Source organism: Arvicola amphibius, chromosome 1 (genome assembly GCF_903992535.2).
Source record: "Arvicola amphibius chromosome 1, mArvAmp1.2, whole genome shotgun sequence".
Lineage (NCBI taxonomy): Eukaryota > Metazoa > Chordata > Mammalia > Rodentia > Cricetidae > Arvicola > Arvicola amphibius.
The window spans coordinates 63,336,060-63,353,621 of record NC_052047.1 but is presented as its reverse complement, the minus strand read 5'-3'; the positions used below and the strand labels follow the sequence as shown (position 1 = coordinate 63,353,621).

The window sequence follows — 17,562 nt, the reverse complement described above, 5'->3', positions numbered from 1 at the left end:
CAGGGTCCCAACACTTCTGTCCCAGTTGTGCTTCCACCAGGCACATGCTCTCTGCCAGACTACATTAACTAAACCTAGTGCATACACAGACAAGACTGCTGCCTTCTTCCTGTATGTGACCTTCTGACTCTCCACACTCCAGAAGAGGACAGTGCCTCTCCTGTGCTGTCAAGATTGTTCAGTCCATCCATATTCCTCCCAAGTCCACTGAAACTCAAAGTTCTGGGTCTATTCATTCTGCAGCCACTTAAACAACTCATTCTGGCTTGTTCCACCACCTTCTCCCCATAAACCACTGTGTATAAGGCATGTTAACAAACTGGGAACCATGGTGCATGACTTGAGATTTCAAATACTCATCAGCAGGCAAGAAGGTGACTAGAAGGAGGCACGACAGCCAGGAGAGGTGAGGGAGGCTGCTGTGGTGACCTACAATGCCTAGGCTCTCAAATAAAGCAGTGAGCACTGAGAAGGGAAAGATGTAGAAATATTCTGGAAGAGAGCTGGCGATACTGTTAGCTTACAGGAGGGAGGTCTCAAGGGAAACCTCTGGGTACACCTCTTGGTTCAAAGAACACAAGGCCTTGAGAGAGGACTCTAAGATCTACTGCCAGTCATCCTTGTCTGTGCCCAAATGACTGAGGGGAGGCCTCTCTTGCTCCACTAACACCCAAAGACAAGAGTTCATCCCCATACCTCCGGGTTCAACATCTCAGAAATCCCACCACCTCTGTTCAGTCAGCCATCCTGACTTCACCAAGGCTATGAGGCACTCCTTGCTGGCCCTACTTTCAGCAGGTCTCTGAAATCACATGGAGGCTCCTACCAAGAGAACATAGCTACCTAAAGTTCTATAAAGAGAAGAGCCTTTAATCCCTGCATTGGGAAGCAGAGGCAGGCGGACCTCGTGAGTTTGAGGCCAGCCTATTCTATGAAGTGAGTTCTAGGACAGCTAAAGCTGTCACACAGAGAGAGCCTGTCTCAAAATACCAAATTAAAAACAAAAACAACAAAAAACAAACAAATAAACAACAAAAAACCAGAAGAGCATGAGCAACATTCTGACAACACAACCACCCACAAGCCTTCCGCATCACCTACTGAGGTTTTGGAATGCATACTTTACAAAAAGACCAATTACCTTTAAAATAGAAACATCATCCATAAGAACCAGTTACACTCATTTTAAATATCTAAATGCATTGTAGCGACACCCACCTAACTCCCCACCAAAACCCTATATAACAAAACCCTTTCAAGCAGGACTACAAATAAATACAAGTGGCTCCGCATTCACAAAACTTAAACAGATAACACTCGTGACAAATCCCCACCACTTACTTGCTGGAAAATGCAGAGATTAGGAAATGTTCTAGAAATGTCCAGTTTAATAAGCTCCAGACTGGCCTCTCTGTCAGCTGTTGAAAACCCAGCATCTGTCAAAAGAGCAAAAGTCATTGCACTCCTCAGCACAGACAGGGGCCATTACCAGGCTCTGAAGCTTTATAACTTGAGACAGAGAAAGATGCTTTTTATAAGCACAGATCAATTATGCCTTGTTTACACAGTATGGCGATGTGGGAGTCCCCTCTGTGTGCTGTGATTACATTAATGAATAAAGAAACTGCTTTGGACCTATAGCAAGGCAGAACTTAGGTAGGCAGGGAAAGCTAGGCTGAATGCTGGGAGAAAGAAGGGCAGAGACAGAGAGATGCCATGAGCCATGGAGCCGCTGCGAGAGTCAGACATGCCAAAACTTTGCTGGTAAACCACTGCCATGTGGCGATACACAGATTAATGGATATGGGTTAAATTAATATGTAAGAGTTAGCCAATAAGAAGCTAGAGCTAATGGGCCAAGCAGTGATTTAAATAATATAGTTTCTGTGTGATTATTTTGGGGCTGAGCAGCCGGGAACCAAGAAGCAGCTCAATCCCTCCAACAATATCCACCTTCATGAAAAGTACATGGCAAGTGCAGAGTCTCTCACTCTGGGGATTACAATGCCTCACAGCACCAGCCAGAGCATCATCGTATTATTTTCTAGAGTCTAAAATCTAAAAATCAAAATCTAGTTTGATTTACCTGTCATCAACAGCAATCAGGAAAATAAATACAAGCTGGGAAATGCACACAATGAACCTAGGCATGGGAAATCACAACAAAGATGATTGTTCCACATAAAGAATCTCTGGTGAGAATCTGTTATGTGTTGCCTCAAAAAATTCAAAGTAAAACTACATGTGATTCAGCAATCCCACTCCTGGGTGCGCAGCTAAAGGAAATGAGAATGTTCACTCCATGTTCACTGCAGTACTATGCATGGTAGTCATGAAACTCCTCAACCTACATGGCTGTCTGCAGGTAAACAGACGAAATAAAGGTAGCAGATATGGACAACAGATGAACTGAGAGATATTGTGCCAAGCAAATCAACCACAGAAAAACAAGATCTGTACAATATCATTTGTGGATTCAATCTAAAAATGTTGAACTCAAAGAAACAGAAATCAGAATGGGTTTGCTACAGGCAGGAGAGAAGGGGGCAGGAAGGAGCCAGGGCCATACAAAATTTCAGATAAGAAAAAAAATAGTGGCTATAACAAATTATTCACAGTATCATTGAAACAGGTGAAGACCAGAGGAAAGTTGTTTTTCCCAATTAAAAAAAAAAAAAACAACAACAAATTAAGGACTAGGGACATAGATCAGTAACAAAAAGATGGCCTAATTTATGTAAGCCCTGAGCTCCATCCCCAGTGCTGAGATAGAGTGAGGGGGAGCAATCTATGTGAGGTAATAATGTATTACCTAGTATAAATTACCTAGTCAAATCCTAACTGTTGAAATTCCTAAAGTCTAAAATCCTGAAAATACAATTCTGAATTTTTTAAAACTTATTTAAAAGCATTTACTTGCATTTTTATTATAAAGTTATAAATGTTTCAAAACATGTTTGCATGCTAGGCATACAAAATCTTGTCAATTTAAAAAATAAAATAAAAATAAGAACAGCCTATGTTTAAATATTCATAAATAATGTTTTATGTATTTTTAAATTCCAGTACCATATAAGATAGCATGAAAAAAAATAACACACTGCCTACCCATAGAGGCATTCATTGTTCTTATGTACAATGGGACTTTCCTCTAATCTCACAAATATGTACTGCTGCTGCCTCTAGAAGCCAACACTCAATGAACCAGGCTACTGGGCAACTTTAATTAAGAAGCAACTGTCCGTGAGCAGGAGACACAAACCCTTTCAGGAACTGCAGGGTTTTATTCCTTCTACAATGTAACAATTCCTTTGCCATAAAGCCACACTGGAGCCAGTGCAGAGCGCTACTGTTGTGAGGGGCTGCTCAGCGAGGGCAGAGCTGTACCTTCATTCTCCACTTCTGAGCCACCAGTGCTGAGGGACCGCCACCGCTCCTTGGCCCGAGCAAGACAGATGTCAAAGAGCTCTGAAAGAAATGTCACTGGTGAGTCTTAACTTGTACATGTTCCTTCACCAATGCCTGTGGTGATAGCTTGCTTGTACGAATAAAGCTTGTCTGAAGATCAGAGAGCAGAGCTAGCCACTAGCTAACCATAGAGGTCTGGTGGTCTGTACAGACAGACAGGAAATGTTATGACTGGTAGAGAGAGGAAGTGATAAGACGGGAGAAAACAGGAACTCAGTCTCTTTTCAGTTGGGAGGTAAGGTGGCCATGGTTTTGCTCCTTGGTCTCTCTGATCTCTCAGCATTTTCCCCAATTTGTCTTTGTGGTGCCTACTTATAATAATTTTCAGGCTGCTGAGAGATATCAACAGAAGGTTCTAATACAGGGAATGTTAAATAGCCCCACCCTGTGCCAAGATTTTGTATGGAAGCCATTGGAAATGATATGTAAGCAATTTCCTTAATCTATAGTTTACCATTACATGGACAACATCTTATTAGCTAATTCAAATATAGATACTTTAGAATGAATGTTTGAAGAAGTTAATAAAATTTTGCTTTGTTGGGGATTACAAATTGCTCCTGAAAAAAAAAAAATACAAAGAGGAGAGACTATTAATTATTTAGGCTATAAAATAGGTTTACAAAAAATCAGACCCCCCCCAAAAAGTGCAAATTAGGAGAGATCGATTGCAAACTCTTAATGACTTTCAAAGACTGCTAGGAGACATTTCCCATCTATGGCCCACTATTAGGATAAAACCTGATGAGCTGATTAATTTAAACAAAACCTTAGATGGTGACAACATCTTAAATAGTCCCAGAAAATTATCAGTTGAAGCTGAAAGAGAATTGGCTTTGGTGGAGGAGAAATTACAGATGTGGATCGTGTGGATCCAAATCGTAACTGTATTCTGATCATATTACCCTCTAAACATTCCCCTACGGGAATTTTAATGCAAAGGGAAGATATAACAGAATGGATCTTTTTACCACATAAACTGAGTAAAAAATTTAAAACTTATGTGGAAAGGTTTCTGAGTTAATTCTAAAAGGAAAATGGAGACTTCCATCAATTAGGAGAAAATGATCCAGCAGGAATTGTAGTACCATTCACTAAAGATGAAATTAACAAATTAGGGGTAGAAAGTATACCCTGGCAAAGAGCTTGAAGTAATTTTTTGGGAAAGGTTAATAAAAATATCCCAAAAGCAAGAGAACTCAACTTATAAAGAGAAATAGCTGGATCTTTCTACACATTGTATGGGAAACACCAATATCGGGAGCCCCTACATTCTATACTGATGCAAATAAATCAGGAAAGGCAAGTTACAAATCAGAAAATTTAAGTAAAGTGGACCTAAGTCCTTATGATTCTGTCCAAAAGTCAGAATTATATACTATTCTAATGATATTAATGAATTTTAAGGAATCTCTCAACATAGTTTAGACTTGCAATATGCAGATAGAGTTGTATTGAAACCACTGAATTTATACCAAATTATACAAAATTGACTTTATCATTCATTCACTTATAAGACATAATCAGGATTAGGAATCATCCCATATACACAACACACATCCGATCCCATGTCATATGGGTCTAACAGGTAGCACAAGGTAATGCAGAAATTGATCAACTATTGACTGGAAATGTGCTGGAGGCCTCAGAATTTTATAAAAAAAAAAAATCATGTCAATAGCAAAGATTTTAAAAACACTTTCTGCTGGGCAGTGGTAGTGCACTTGGGTTCAAGGCAGGTGGGTTCAAGGCCAACCTGGTCCACAAGAGCTAGTTCCAGGATGGTCTCCACAGTTATAGGGAAACCCAGTTTCGAACACCCCCCCCAAAAAACCCAAAAAACAAACAAAAACAAAAAATGCTTCCATCATGTGGCAACAAGCCAAGGAAATTATAAGGAAATGCCCTACTTATTCTTTATACAAACAAACACCACCACCTGCAGGAATGAAATCTGGCAGATGAATGTGTTCCATTTTGTAGAATTTGGAAAACTAAAATACCACACCACTAATACCTATTCATGTCTTCAATGGGCACTGCTTTGCGTTTGGAAAAGGCTGATTCAGTCATTACTCATTTGTTAGAAGTTATGGCCATCATGGGTATACCTGCACAAATAAAAACTGACAGTGCTCAAGCTTATGTCTTTAAGAAAATGAAACAGTGTTTTGCTTATTATAAAGCACATTACAGGTATACCACACAATCCTACAGGGAAAGCAGTTATAGAAAGATCAAATCAAACTCTAAAGGATATGTAAAATAAACAGAAAGGGATGATAAAGACTCCCAGAAATTGATTGTATAATGCTTTATTAACTTTGAATTTTCTAAATGCTAATCAGAAAGTAACAACAGCTGCGAAGATATATTGGATAGTGAAAAAAACTATGAAATTAAATCAATCGAAATACTTTAAAGATGTGTTGACCTCAGAAGAGAAACCAGGACATGTTTTATGTTCGGGAAGAGATTTTGCTTTTATTTCTACAGAAGAAGAAAAGCTATGGATACCATCAAAATTGATAAAGATTTGATTTGAACAAGAGACAGCCCTTGATTAGAAGAGGTATTATTTAATCAAACAGCATGACCGTCTAAACTAACTTTAAAACTAACACATGCTTTTCATTTGATCAGATATAATTTGCCATAAAGGAACTTCCCCAAAAATTAGGGTTGGGGACGGCTTTTGTTTTTGTCTTTTCAGGAGAATAAAGGCATCCAGCTAAGGACTCTGAAGACCACTGGACAAATGAGACAGTTGAAGAAAAAGGATAAATCATCCATAAAAAATGCCCCAAGAGAAAAGTAAATTGGCCTATTGGTATATCACATTTCCAACAGGATGAAATTTCATAAATCTTCCTAAATGTTTGCCTCTGCTATTCTCTACAGACATAATGTAAACTGTCTTTTTTGTAGTACCAGTCCAATTAAAAATTAAAGCTGGCTTTGGAGTTGGAGTGTGGCGCTCTCCTTCTCTAAACCGAAGCATGCTTGTTAGAGTAAAATCTAAAATCTCTGTCTTATGTTAGAAGAACCACATGATATAGGACAGAAGAAAAACAAAATTAAAGGACTATTTTATTGCCACTGATCTCATAATCCTTTGGTTTCATTTTGAGTCTTTGAAGCTTTCCTCTTTGAGATCTGCTGCACATGACATTTAAAATGTTTAAATTTTCTGCAGTGGACCAAGACCCTGCAACATTTGAAGTCTCCAAAAACACTTCAGAAATGTACAGAATATAGCATTTAAGATGTTTTAATACCACAGGTTCTTCTTTTTTTTTTTAATGACAACAAGATGCTTTTCCACTGCTCCTGGCAGCACCAATGTACTTTAGAGAAGACGATGGGCATAGAAAAAACTCCACGTGGAGTTTACTTTCTTTGTGGCAAAGGTTAGCCAGTGGATAAGAAAGTGCTCTTGCCTAGACTGCTGATAGTATGCTGTACAAATTGAACAAGTAGGGCACAAAAGAAATGGTCGCCAAACTCAACATGCTAAGACAAGGTAGGACAGCTTTTCAGAATATCCTACTATACAGAAAAATCTGTCAGATATGCTAGGTCTACAGGCCAAAGATGGATGCCCCAACGATGCAGAGGAATCTTGGGTGACTGTCCAGGCAGCTAGCTGTTTCTGTCATTTCTCACAATTTTGGAAGTCATTTGTACTTCCTGCTTACTTAGGTAATATTATTTTCTTCTTGGGTCTCTGATGGAGTTGAAGACTTTATAGTTAGTTTTCCTTGTTACCAGATTCAAAAAAAAAGAAATTCACTAAAGAAATGTAAATTGTATAAGGTTGAGAGACATAAAAATATAATTCTGGTAATGCAACTTAGAATAGAAAGTGAATTAGGTACAACTTTTGGACTCACCAAGATAGGATAGATATAGAGTATTTTCTCTAAATTTGTCAACTGTTAATGGAATAGACATTGTTAATGTGTTTATTGCCTATATTTATTATATATAATATTTATTGTATATAGATTTTCCTAGGTTAATTATAGTCTTCCTTTTTTAATTTTTAAACAAAAAAAGGGAAATGTGGTGATATCTTGTTTGTACAAATAAAGCTTGCCTGAAGATCAGAGGGCAAAGCTAGTCACTAGCTAACCACAGAGGTCTGGAGGTCTGTACAGACAGACAGGAAATGATATGGCTGGGTGGAGAGAGGAAGTGATAAGGTGGGAAGAAACAGGAACTTAGTTTCTTTTTGGCTGGGAAGATGAGAGTTAAGATTGCCATGGTTTTGCTCTTTGTTGCTCTGATCTCTCAGCATTTTCCCCAGTATCTGTCTCTGAGCTTGTATTATTAGAACTTGTACTACAAACACTAGAGAACACCATCTCCTTCTCCAAGACAAAGTAAGGCACTCTTCCTAGTTTAGCCTGAAAGCACCCTGCAAAAAGACAACTGTTTACAAAGGAAGACCACAAACACTGCCACGTTGCTTGGCGCCTTTCTCGGCTACACAGCTACCTCTTCATATCTTGCTCTGACTTTCTGTGATTGGCCTACTGCCTCTTGGAAGGTCAAAGTCTCTAGCTTACTTCTGTATCTAGACCAAATGCTCTGGGGGCTGAAGAAATCAATCAGTATCTCGTCTATGAACTAAGGGTGGACAGAGTGTAACTGATTTCTAATGGCTTTGGGTCATAATCTCCAAAGACAATCCCAAATGCTTTAATCTTAAATAGTGACATTCTTAAAGTCTAAAATCCTAAAAGAAAAAAATTTAAAGACATTTACTTACATCAAGAGGGGATTTGAGAAACAAAAACAACAGAATACTTCATGTGCTGCTTTGTACAACAAAATAGTCATCACAGTGTGAACTATAAGCATCACAGTGGATGAAGGACATTATATGCTTAATCACAAGCAGATGACCTATATACACAGAAATATGCTGAAAAGGAAAGTGTATGAAAGGCTCTATCACTATGGTTCATAACGGTATATCAATGTTCCAAAAGGCCATGTGAAACATTGGGTCAAACAATCTAAATCTTTGATCAAAATTAAGACAGGTTACCATTGCACATATAGTCACCCGAAGAGCCCAGACTTCAAATAATGTTCTACAAATACAGATGTCCAATCTACATACACACAATCAAGACCATAGTAATGCATATTCATACAGTTAAATCTGAAAGAAACACAAAATTAATTGGGGCACTTTCTACTTGGAACATTGAAAGTGGCATGAAGACAAAGCACAGAGCAAAGGGGCTAGAGAGATGGCTCAGCAGTTAAGAGCACTGATTGATCTCCTAGAAGACCAGGTTCAATTCTCAGCATCCACACTGTGGCTCACAACCACCTGTAACTCCAGTTCCAGAGGATCTAACACCCTCTTCTGGCTTCTTAAGACACTACATACATGTGATACACAAGCATACATGCAAGCAAAACACCCATACCCATAAAATAAAAAATAAACACAACGTTAAAACACACACATGCATACATTTATGCATATACATACACAGCATAACAAATTGTAAAAAATGCTGGGGCTTAAAAAATGGGGGGGGGGGCTTAAAAACAAAGCAGAATAAAGGACATTTTATACAGGAAACCATTTTACAGGGGTAGAATATGGGCAGCTCCATGGAGGTAACCCACAAAAGCTGACACATATACCAAATTGCTCTTTCCTTTAGGCCATGGTTCTTCTTGGAGATACATCCATGTTAATTTTCTAAGTTCTTCGAGGATTCACCATACACAGACATGGGTGTTCCCTGTGACACTTATTGCCTGGTCTCCTGAACTATACTTCCCGTACCCATTCCACCTGCATTCAACAAACCACAGAAGCAGAAGCTGCAGAAGCAGTACCAGTGATCAGCCTGAAACACTGTTGTCAGCTTCTAGAGGTATCCCACATAATTATTTCAACAGGTAAGTAACTGCTGACTTCTTCAGACAAATGCTGCTTGACTTCCTGAAAAGCTACTGAATGTCATTAGCTTGGAGACACACCACTGCAGACAAATTTTTTTGTTTTTAAATACTGGCATTTTAGACCCTGATGCTTTGCACGACCAATCCTTCCAGAGAATTTGACCTTCTCTTGTAGCCTTTTCTTCATGGGAACTGTTCTTGAAATTCAGTTTCCAGGATTTCAATATTCAGAATTTTAACTTTCAGAACTATGATTTCTGAGATTAAGATGAGCGCTGTCTTCAAAGAAGGACATGGAGAGCTTGCTATCCATATGGCACAGGATTCCTCATCTTGCTGCTGGAAGGGTTGGGGTGGGGAACTGGTACTCTGAACATGTAGAGTTCTCAAAAACCAAGGATTCTTGCTGTCAGAGAACTGTCATAAGTCTCCAAATCTCTCTCATACTCAGAACCTGTGTTCCAGCAGTTCTGCTCCCCAGGTGGTTTGCTAATAGTCAGGTAACTTCATTTCCAAATAACCACTACAGGTTGACAGACTGGGCCACTGGAGTGCCACAAGCCATGCTCATGGCTCAACAGCACACACAGACCTCTGGGGACACCCATGTCCCACTCCCTGTACTGCTGGCATTCCATCTGAGGGATGCTGACAAATCACTGCCTTTCACCATGGCTACCACTTCACCTTTCTCATCATTTACTCTGCAGGGTAAAGCATAGCAGCCTTCATGCATTTTACTGAGTGGCATTATTATAATCCAGCCAGTAAAGTGTTGACTAATGATCCCATTCCGGCCTTGTGACAGCTCTAACATGCATACAATCAATGCTTGTGTGTCATGGCAAAAGGGCACAGTTATATCATACAACTTTATATTATTGTTATCCAAAAGATAAACACAAAGGTGTCCAGGGCTGGGGGCTAGAGCATGCGCTGGGACCTCTGCCCACTCACCTTCCAGGAGGTGGGCATGTTCTGATATGGGAAGTCCCAGCTTTGTTCTTTTTATAAGCTGAACAATTAGAAATTTACTGCAACTCAACCTAATCGGACTATTAAGACTTCATTTGTAGAGAAGTCAGGCTTGGAATCCAAAATTAGGGTTTTGTTCAAAATATTTTTGTCATTCTCAGAGGAAGTACACAAAATAACTGCATGGCATGTGACCACCAGCGCTCCACATCACAAGTGATGAACTCAATAGCTAGACGCAGAGACTGGCCACTCAGGAATGAGGAGAGTCCACATTCGAGCTCACAGAATCTCTCCCCTCTCCCCACCCCCATTTTACTGCCAGCATGTATGGGAGCAGGAGAAGAATGGTTATACTTTTATCTCAGAACCCCAGGCTCCAATCTCTTTTTAAAATTCTACTTACTATTGTGCATCACATATGTGTGATGGGGGAAGGACACATGTGTGCTACAGCATACATGTAGAGGCCAGAGGACAACTCTGTGCCATCACCTCTCTTCCTCCACCTTATATGGGTTCCAGAAATCAAACTTAGATTACTAGGTTTGCATGCTAAGTGGATGCAAATCACCTAAGCAATGCCACCAAGGCCCAATTTCAAAGTACAAGCCTATCTTCCCTAGGAGTAAGGCTTGTGTGTTTTGTTTTATGTGTGAGTTGTGTATGTGTCAGAGGGAGGTTGGTGTGTTTATTTGTTATTGGATTTTGTTGCTGCTGTCAACCCCCCACACAACCCCAGTGCTGGGATATAGACAGGAACACAATGCCTGTTCAAGAGTGAAGCTTGGTAGTGCTACTGGACACTGCCAGTCTCAGTAAGTTTCCAGTTCTACAACCACAAAAAGAATAAAACTCTGGGTCTTCCCGAGACAGAATATGAACTTCAGAACCAGCCAGAAGTGGAATGAGAATCTTGAACTCACATACTCTGGCCAGAGATACAGGGCACAGTGCCTAACCATTTTCAGGAAGAAAAGGCGGTCCCAAGACCTGCCTGAGACCATCACAGCTGCTGTTAAATAAGACATGAGGTAGTCAACAGCAGCTGGTGCTTGGCACCCAAAAGACCAAGATCTGGGAGGAACAGTGTGGTGATGTCAGAGCCATGTTCATAAAGTGCGTTTATTCATTCAACAAATACTTCATGGGGACCTGCCACATACAAAAGATTAGACTGGGCATAAATGACAGAGTAGACAGCAGTGCAGCAAGATCGTTATGTGGAGACAATGGACAAGATACAGCATTCAGAGCAGACAGACAAACTATACAAGAGGGAGATAGTACCAAACCACAGGTAGATGGGCAAAATGTATCCAGAATTAGGTAACTTCTCAGCCTCATCTGTTATCATCTAGTACATCACAGGTTTTAAGTAACTTAAACTAAAGCATCAGTGAGATGCTTTAAAAATTAAATATGCAAACACTACATGTTGTATCCGATTAGCCACATAGGATCTGTTGGTAGAGTTTAGAAGACTTTCGAGCACAGACATCTTTGCGTGCTCAGAAACTTCTCACCTCTTCTTCTGAGAGGCTAAGATCTACTTCAAGTCAGATATTACACATCTTCTCACATAACACAGTAACCTAACTAGAGGTGTAAGGCAGAAGAAGCAATCTGCCTTAAACTTAAGAGTCTCTACCAGAGTAAAAGCAGCATGACTTCAATGTGCAGGTAGGCATGGGGCCATAAGAGGAAGAAGGAAAGCCTGCCCACTAGAGCAGCCTACTTTCAACAGCAAGAAATGCAACTCCCTTGTATTAAGGCTTCATGTTCAATCTGTGTGCTCCCAGAACTCTAATATCCAGAGCCCAACTGGGCACTAGAGATACATGAATAAGTAAATCAAGGCTGGTGTGGCAGAACACAAAAGAGATTTGGGAATCTGTTTTAGAGATAAGGTCTCACCCTGTAGTCCAGATTGTCCTAGATCTCCCAACAACCCTTTAGCCTCAGCCTCTCAAGGGCAGGTGTGTACCACCATGCCCACTTGTTTTTTTCTCGAGGTTCCAATACTAGAGATTGAATCCAGGGCTTTGCATCTTCCAGCCAACCGCTCTAGAATGGAGCTAAGTACTTGAAAGACATGATAAACAGCTTAAAAACTTCAAGCAAGGGTCTCCCCCATCCCTTATATGCTAGCTTAATGCCCTAGTGATACCAGCCCTAGCCTCTCTAGGGCTGAAAAAACAAACAAATAAACAAACAAACACCTACCAAAGGGCACCTTAAGTACCTAACCACCTCTACTCTCCTAGTTGACTTTTGAGAAGAGACTCTGCCTATCGAACCTCACTGAGACTTGGAGCCCTGTGTCTGCTGCTCTAACCTCTCTGGAAACTGGAGCAGCCAGCACTGAACCCATTACCCAGACACCCTCAAAAAAGACAGACTTACCTGGCCTTTCCACCACAGCTTCATGGCAGTGGTTACCATCCTCCCTAACATGGCAAAAGTAACAGAATGGAGTTCCAGAACCGCGGGGATGAACCTCAATGCTAGGATCAAGCGGACACTCACCGTGGGTGATGTTCAACTCGTTGCCAATGGCCAAGCTCCATACTTTGCCTCTCACACTCGGAGGAATTCCCTGCCACCACAAGTCTCGAACCTTCTTAGAGCACCACCTAAACAGAATGGAAGCCAGAGTTTCTGAGTTTGTGCTCTGAGAAAGATGAGATGAGAAAGGCTCATTTGCACATAAGCCTCACCCCCTTGTCCCTTCCTTCAGGAGCTCACCCTCTTGGCTCTACTGAAATCCAGATAACCCTTCCCACTGCTGTGACAGGCACTGTGAACCAGGTTGTGAGTGACTGGTAGAAGCACACATGAAGGACTGAAAGTACTTTCTGAGCAGAAAACACAGACAGAGGAAACAGAGTGGCCTCCTACAAGACTGTAGAGAGCTGTGCATAGGTTAGGGGTGCAGGGCACAGGGAGGGCGTGCTGGGCATGGGGGGGCATAGGCAGCTCTCTTCTACAGAAGTGTAGTAGGATGGAGGCCCCAAGGGGCCTCACAGGGCAGCCCCGAGACAGGTGACTACTGCTGTAGATAGGATGCTAATTGGGAAAATCTGAATAACACAGTCATTCAAGTCAGTTGATCACAATGACCCTGCCTATGCTGTGCTGACCACACAAGAATAAAATGAGATATACAGCGGATCCTCAGAAGTGAGAAGGCCACAGCTGCCAGACACTGTGGGGTGCCACTCTGTACTGACACTGCAGGATGACATCAAAGACAAGTGGTTTCCACCCTCAGAGAGACACAGATACTCAAGCAGACTGTGCCAGGAGACTCGAGAGTTTTCCCTACGGAGAGGAGGGAATATCTTCCCTGGAAAGATAGAGCTAGAGAATAAACAGGATTTAGAAGGATGAAGAGGTTCAGGACCCTGTAGACAGCGAAAGGGCAGGCAAAATTCCAGAGGTTACAGATGAACAATTCCTACTGGTGTGGCCCCAGGGAGCAGTCTGCAGAGGCAGGGCAGGCCATCTCTCACAGAAGACACAGGGGACACAGTTCAAATTTCATAAGGAGACTCACAAGAAGTATGGAGTGACACAGGCATAAGCTTTACAAACATGGCTCAGGCTTAAAGATAAACTGGAAGATGCTGTCACCATGTCCAAGGAACAACAAGGCTGCACCAAGGCAAAAACTAATTTTATCAAAGGCTTCACAATGTGTTCATTCAATTACAGCTGCTGCCCACAACTCAAGAAAGGAGTGGCCACACTCAGTAGGCAGCAGCGAGACAATGCTTACATGGTTTCCCAGTTGGGCAAGATCTCATTATTCCAGGTGAGGACGGCATTTCCAATGCTCTCTTCAACCTTGCACCTTTCCTCCAGCTGCTTCTTCCGCCTCTGGGCTTCTTTAAGCTCTATAAACCATAATTAAAACAAAGAAGAAAACACTGAGCAGCCAGTACCCACCATTTTCAAGTTCTGTGATTCTTCACAAAGAATCACACTGCAAAAACATCAGAAAAATAACATTGAAGTAGAGTTTGAGATGTGGTTCAGTGGTTAAGTGTTCACTGCAAAAGCATGGGGTTTAGATCTCTACACCCATATAAAAGCTGAGTATGGTCTTATGCATGCCTGTAACCCCAACACTAAGGAAAATAGAGACAGGAGGATTGCTAGTGGCTACCAGTCTAGTCAAAAAACACAGGCTTCAAGTTCAGCAAGAGATCTTGCCATCCAATCAAAGCAACAGAATGTATCACAAGACCACTCATGTTCCCTATCACTCTTTCTGAATGTGATCCCTAAGCTTATTCCTAACAGTTTGTGCAGTATTATTATTACTGTTGTTGTTATTATTATGTGTATAGGTGTTTTGCATTTATGTATGTATGTACGTATGTATCATGTACATGCCTGGTAACCTCAGAGATCTAAAGAAGGCATCAAACCTCTGGAACTGGAATTACAGATGGTTGAGAGTTAACATATGTGTGCTGCGGACAGAGCTTGGGTCCTCTACAAGGGCAACAAGTACTCTTAACCATTGAGCCATGGTTCTAGCCCTTGTACTTTACTTTTGATTTACGAGCGGCAGTTCTGCGGAAGACCATGTACACAATTCCTTAGTTTACTCCATGGTAACTTCTACATCCATGGGTTCTCCAGCCTCAGACTCAGGTCTGTACCAAACATGAGCACACTGTTTTCTTGTCACATTCCCTGAACAATCCTCTGATAAGTATCTACATAGTGTAAAACTATTATGGGTAATCTACAGATGACCTGAAATATATAGGAGGATATACATAGTTTATATGTACATAGAATATGCCATTTTATAAAGAAACCTTGAACATCTTTAGATTCTGGCAACAGCAAAAGGTTGTGGAACCCACTCACTCATGGATATACTTGAGGACAGTTATAGTTTTTTTATGATGAGAGACATAACAGAATTTACTAATCACTTTATATAATTTCATAACAATTTATGCCATGATGCAACCCCATCACTATCATATCTAGAACCTTCTCATCTCCTTGACTGAATTTGTTTTTATTAACCACTAACTCCCTGTATGCCCCTCCCCAGGTGGATCCCCTTCTGCTTAAGAGGATCTCAATACATTGCCTCTTGGCAGTCAAAGAAACAGAATCATAGTATTTGTTATTTGGTTCCTGGTTTGCTTCATTTTGGATCAGTCAGGTTCAACCATTCTGTAACATGTCAGAATTTCCTTCTAAAAGGTGAATGATATTCCATTTATTTATTATATGTACTTTTAAAATACTCTAGAGTCCTACAAAGAGAGTTCCAGGGCAGTCAGGGCTGTCACACAGAAAAATCCTGTCTCAAAAAACCAAAAACAAAACAAGCACTCCAGAGCCAGAACTTTTCAGGTGTGGTAGTTTGAATGTAATTTGCCCTATAGGCTCGTAAGGAGTGTCACTATTAGGAGGTGCGGTCTTATTGGAAAAAGTGTGTCTGGGTTCACTTCCTGTTACCTTAGATCAGAATGTACAACTCTCAGCCCCTTCTCCAGCACCACATCTCCCTGCATGCCACCATGGTCTGCACCATGGCTATACTGAACTAAACCTCTGAAACCGTAATCCATCATCAATTAAATGTTTTTCTTTATAAAAGTCTCTTCACTGCAACAGAACCCTAACTAAGATACTAGGTGTTGCAAAGGAACTTACCAAATCCACTCACATCTTGTGAGAACAGCCCAAGGAGGGTAAAACAGCTGCATGTCACTATTGGCTGCAATTCTAGCACATACTTCTTACCCTGCAGTATCTTTTCTCATGTAAGTCTATGTGTTCTTTGTGACAGGTTCTTGTTATATAGTAAAGACTGGCTTTGAACTCAAGTCTCCTGCCTCAACTTCCCAAGTGCTTGGGTTAGCAGGTATGTGCTACCACACCCTCCTCTCATGTAAGACTGTCATGCTACCAGGAACAGAGAGAAGCATCATTATTTGTTTAATGGAAAAACTCTACATGTCGAAGTGTAAAGTCCGTCATCGAGCGGGAAGAAGAAAGCACCCGCACCACAGCATCTGATGCGCTTTCACAGTACCTCGTTTCTTGGCCTGCACCACCATCTCTTCATATTGCTGTCTATGCTTTTGGGCTTCTTCAGCTGGTTTTGCTGGGAGATTTCTTGACAGGAAATAAGTAGGTTTGCATGTTACAACTAGATAAAAGTCTGAGGAAAAAAATTCCTGAAGCATTATTGAATAAAAGTTACAAACCCAAAGTAAAAAAAAAAAAATCAATTATTTAAAACTATAATTCTAAACCTAAAACTGTATTTGTTTTGTTCAGACAGTTTTACATAGCCCAGGAGACCCTACTACCGTAGCCGCCCAAGTGCTGGGACTACAGGTATGTGCTACTTTGCTCAGCTGGTGACAGAGCCTGGGGCCTTACACACACTAGTCAAGAGCTCCACCACCGAGCTATCTCCCTGCAAAGACATTTCTTACAAAGCAAAATACTCACTGTGAAATACTGGGTTATAAAGATACAGACAAAGAAGTACCCTATTCTGCAAAGATCTGACTGCAAAGCAGTAGTGTCAACAGCTGATCCTCGCATCAGGATGACCTCACAGTATTATTATATGCCAGTTTAAGGGCTCAGTTTCAGATCAGTTCTTGTGATAATCACACTGTCTGCTACAACACTTTAAGAAACATTCCTCTGGATATGTCTCTGAGGGTATTTCCAGACTAGTTTAAAGAAGGAATGTGGGTGATACCATGCCAAAGGCTGCAGGAAGCAAGCTAAGCACCAGCATTATCTCTGCTCCCTGACTACTGATGCAATGTGATCGGCACCGCACCGCACACGCCTGCCACCCTGCCTTCTCCACCATGATAGAGAAACCCTCAAACCGTGAGCCAAAATAAATCCTTACTTTCTTGAGTTTCTTTTGCCAGGTATTTGCCACAGCAATGAGAGCAATAACTAATATAGTTCTGTAGTTCCTTTGTTCTTTTCTATACAAATGCACACAGAAGCTATGCGCATTCCATAGAAAATGCCAGTGGACTGCAGCAGCGCCTGGCCTACAGCTCACAAATACCATAACTATAACCACCAAGTTCCCTGTGAGACTGCAACCCACTACCACTGGCTAAATGTGGCAAGTCCCCAGTCTACCTCTCAGTACACTAAAAAAGCTGG

The 17,562-nt window shown here is 41.1% G+C and overlaps 1 protein-coding gene across 2 annotated transcripts in view; it reads right to left on the bottom strand.

Moving 5' to 3' along the window:
- Tbc1d14 (TBC1 domain family member 14) overlaps positions 1 to 17,562 on the bottom strand; it is a 95,509-nt gene that overhangs the window by 12,524 nt on the left and 65,423 nt on the right. For both annotated transcript variants that reach the window (XM_038323688.1, XM_038323696.1), the window contains 5 exons: positions 16,451 to 16,533; positions 14,159 to 14,276; positions 12,907 to 13,013; positions 3,388 to 3,468; positions 1,342 to 1,436 (listed from right to left, as the gene is read on the bottom strand). In XM_038323688.1, coding sequence (XP_038179616.1) covers positions 1,342 to 1,436; positions 3,388 to 3,468; positions 12,907 to 13,013; positions 14,159 to 14,276; positions 16,451 to 16,533 — 484 coding nt within the window. The remainder of the gene's footprint in view (positions 1 to 1,341; positions 1,437 to 3,387; positions 3,469 to 12,906; positions 13,014 to 14,158; positions 14,277 to 16,450; positions 16,534 to 17,562) is intronic.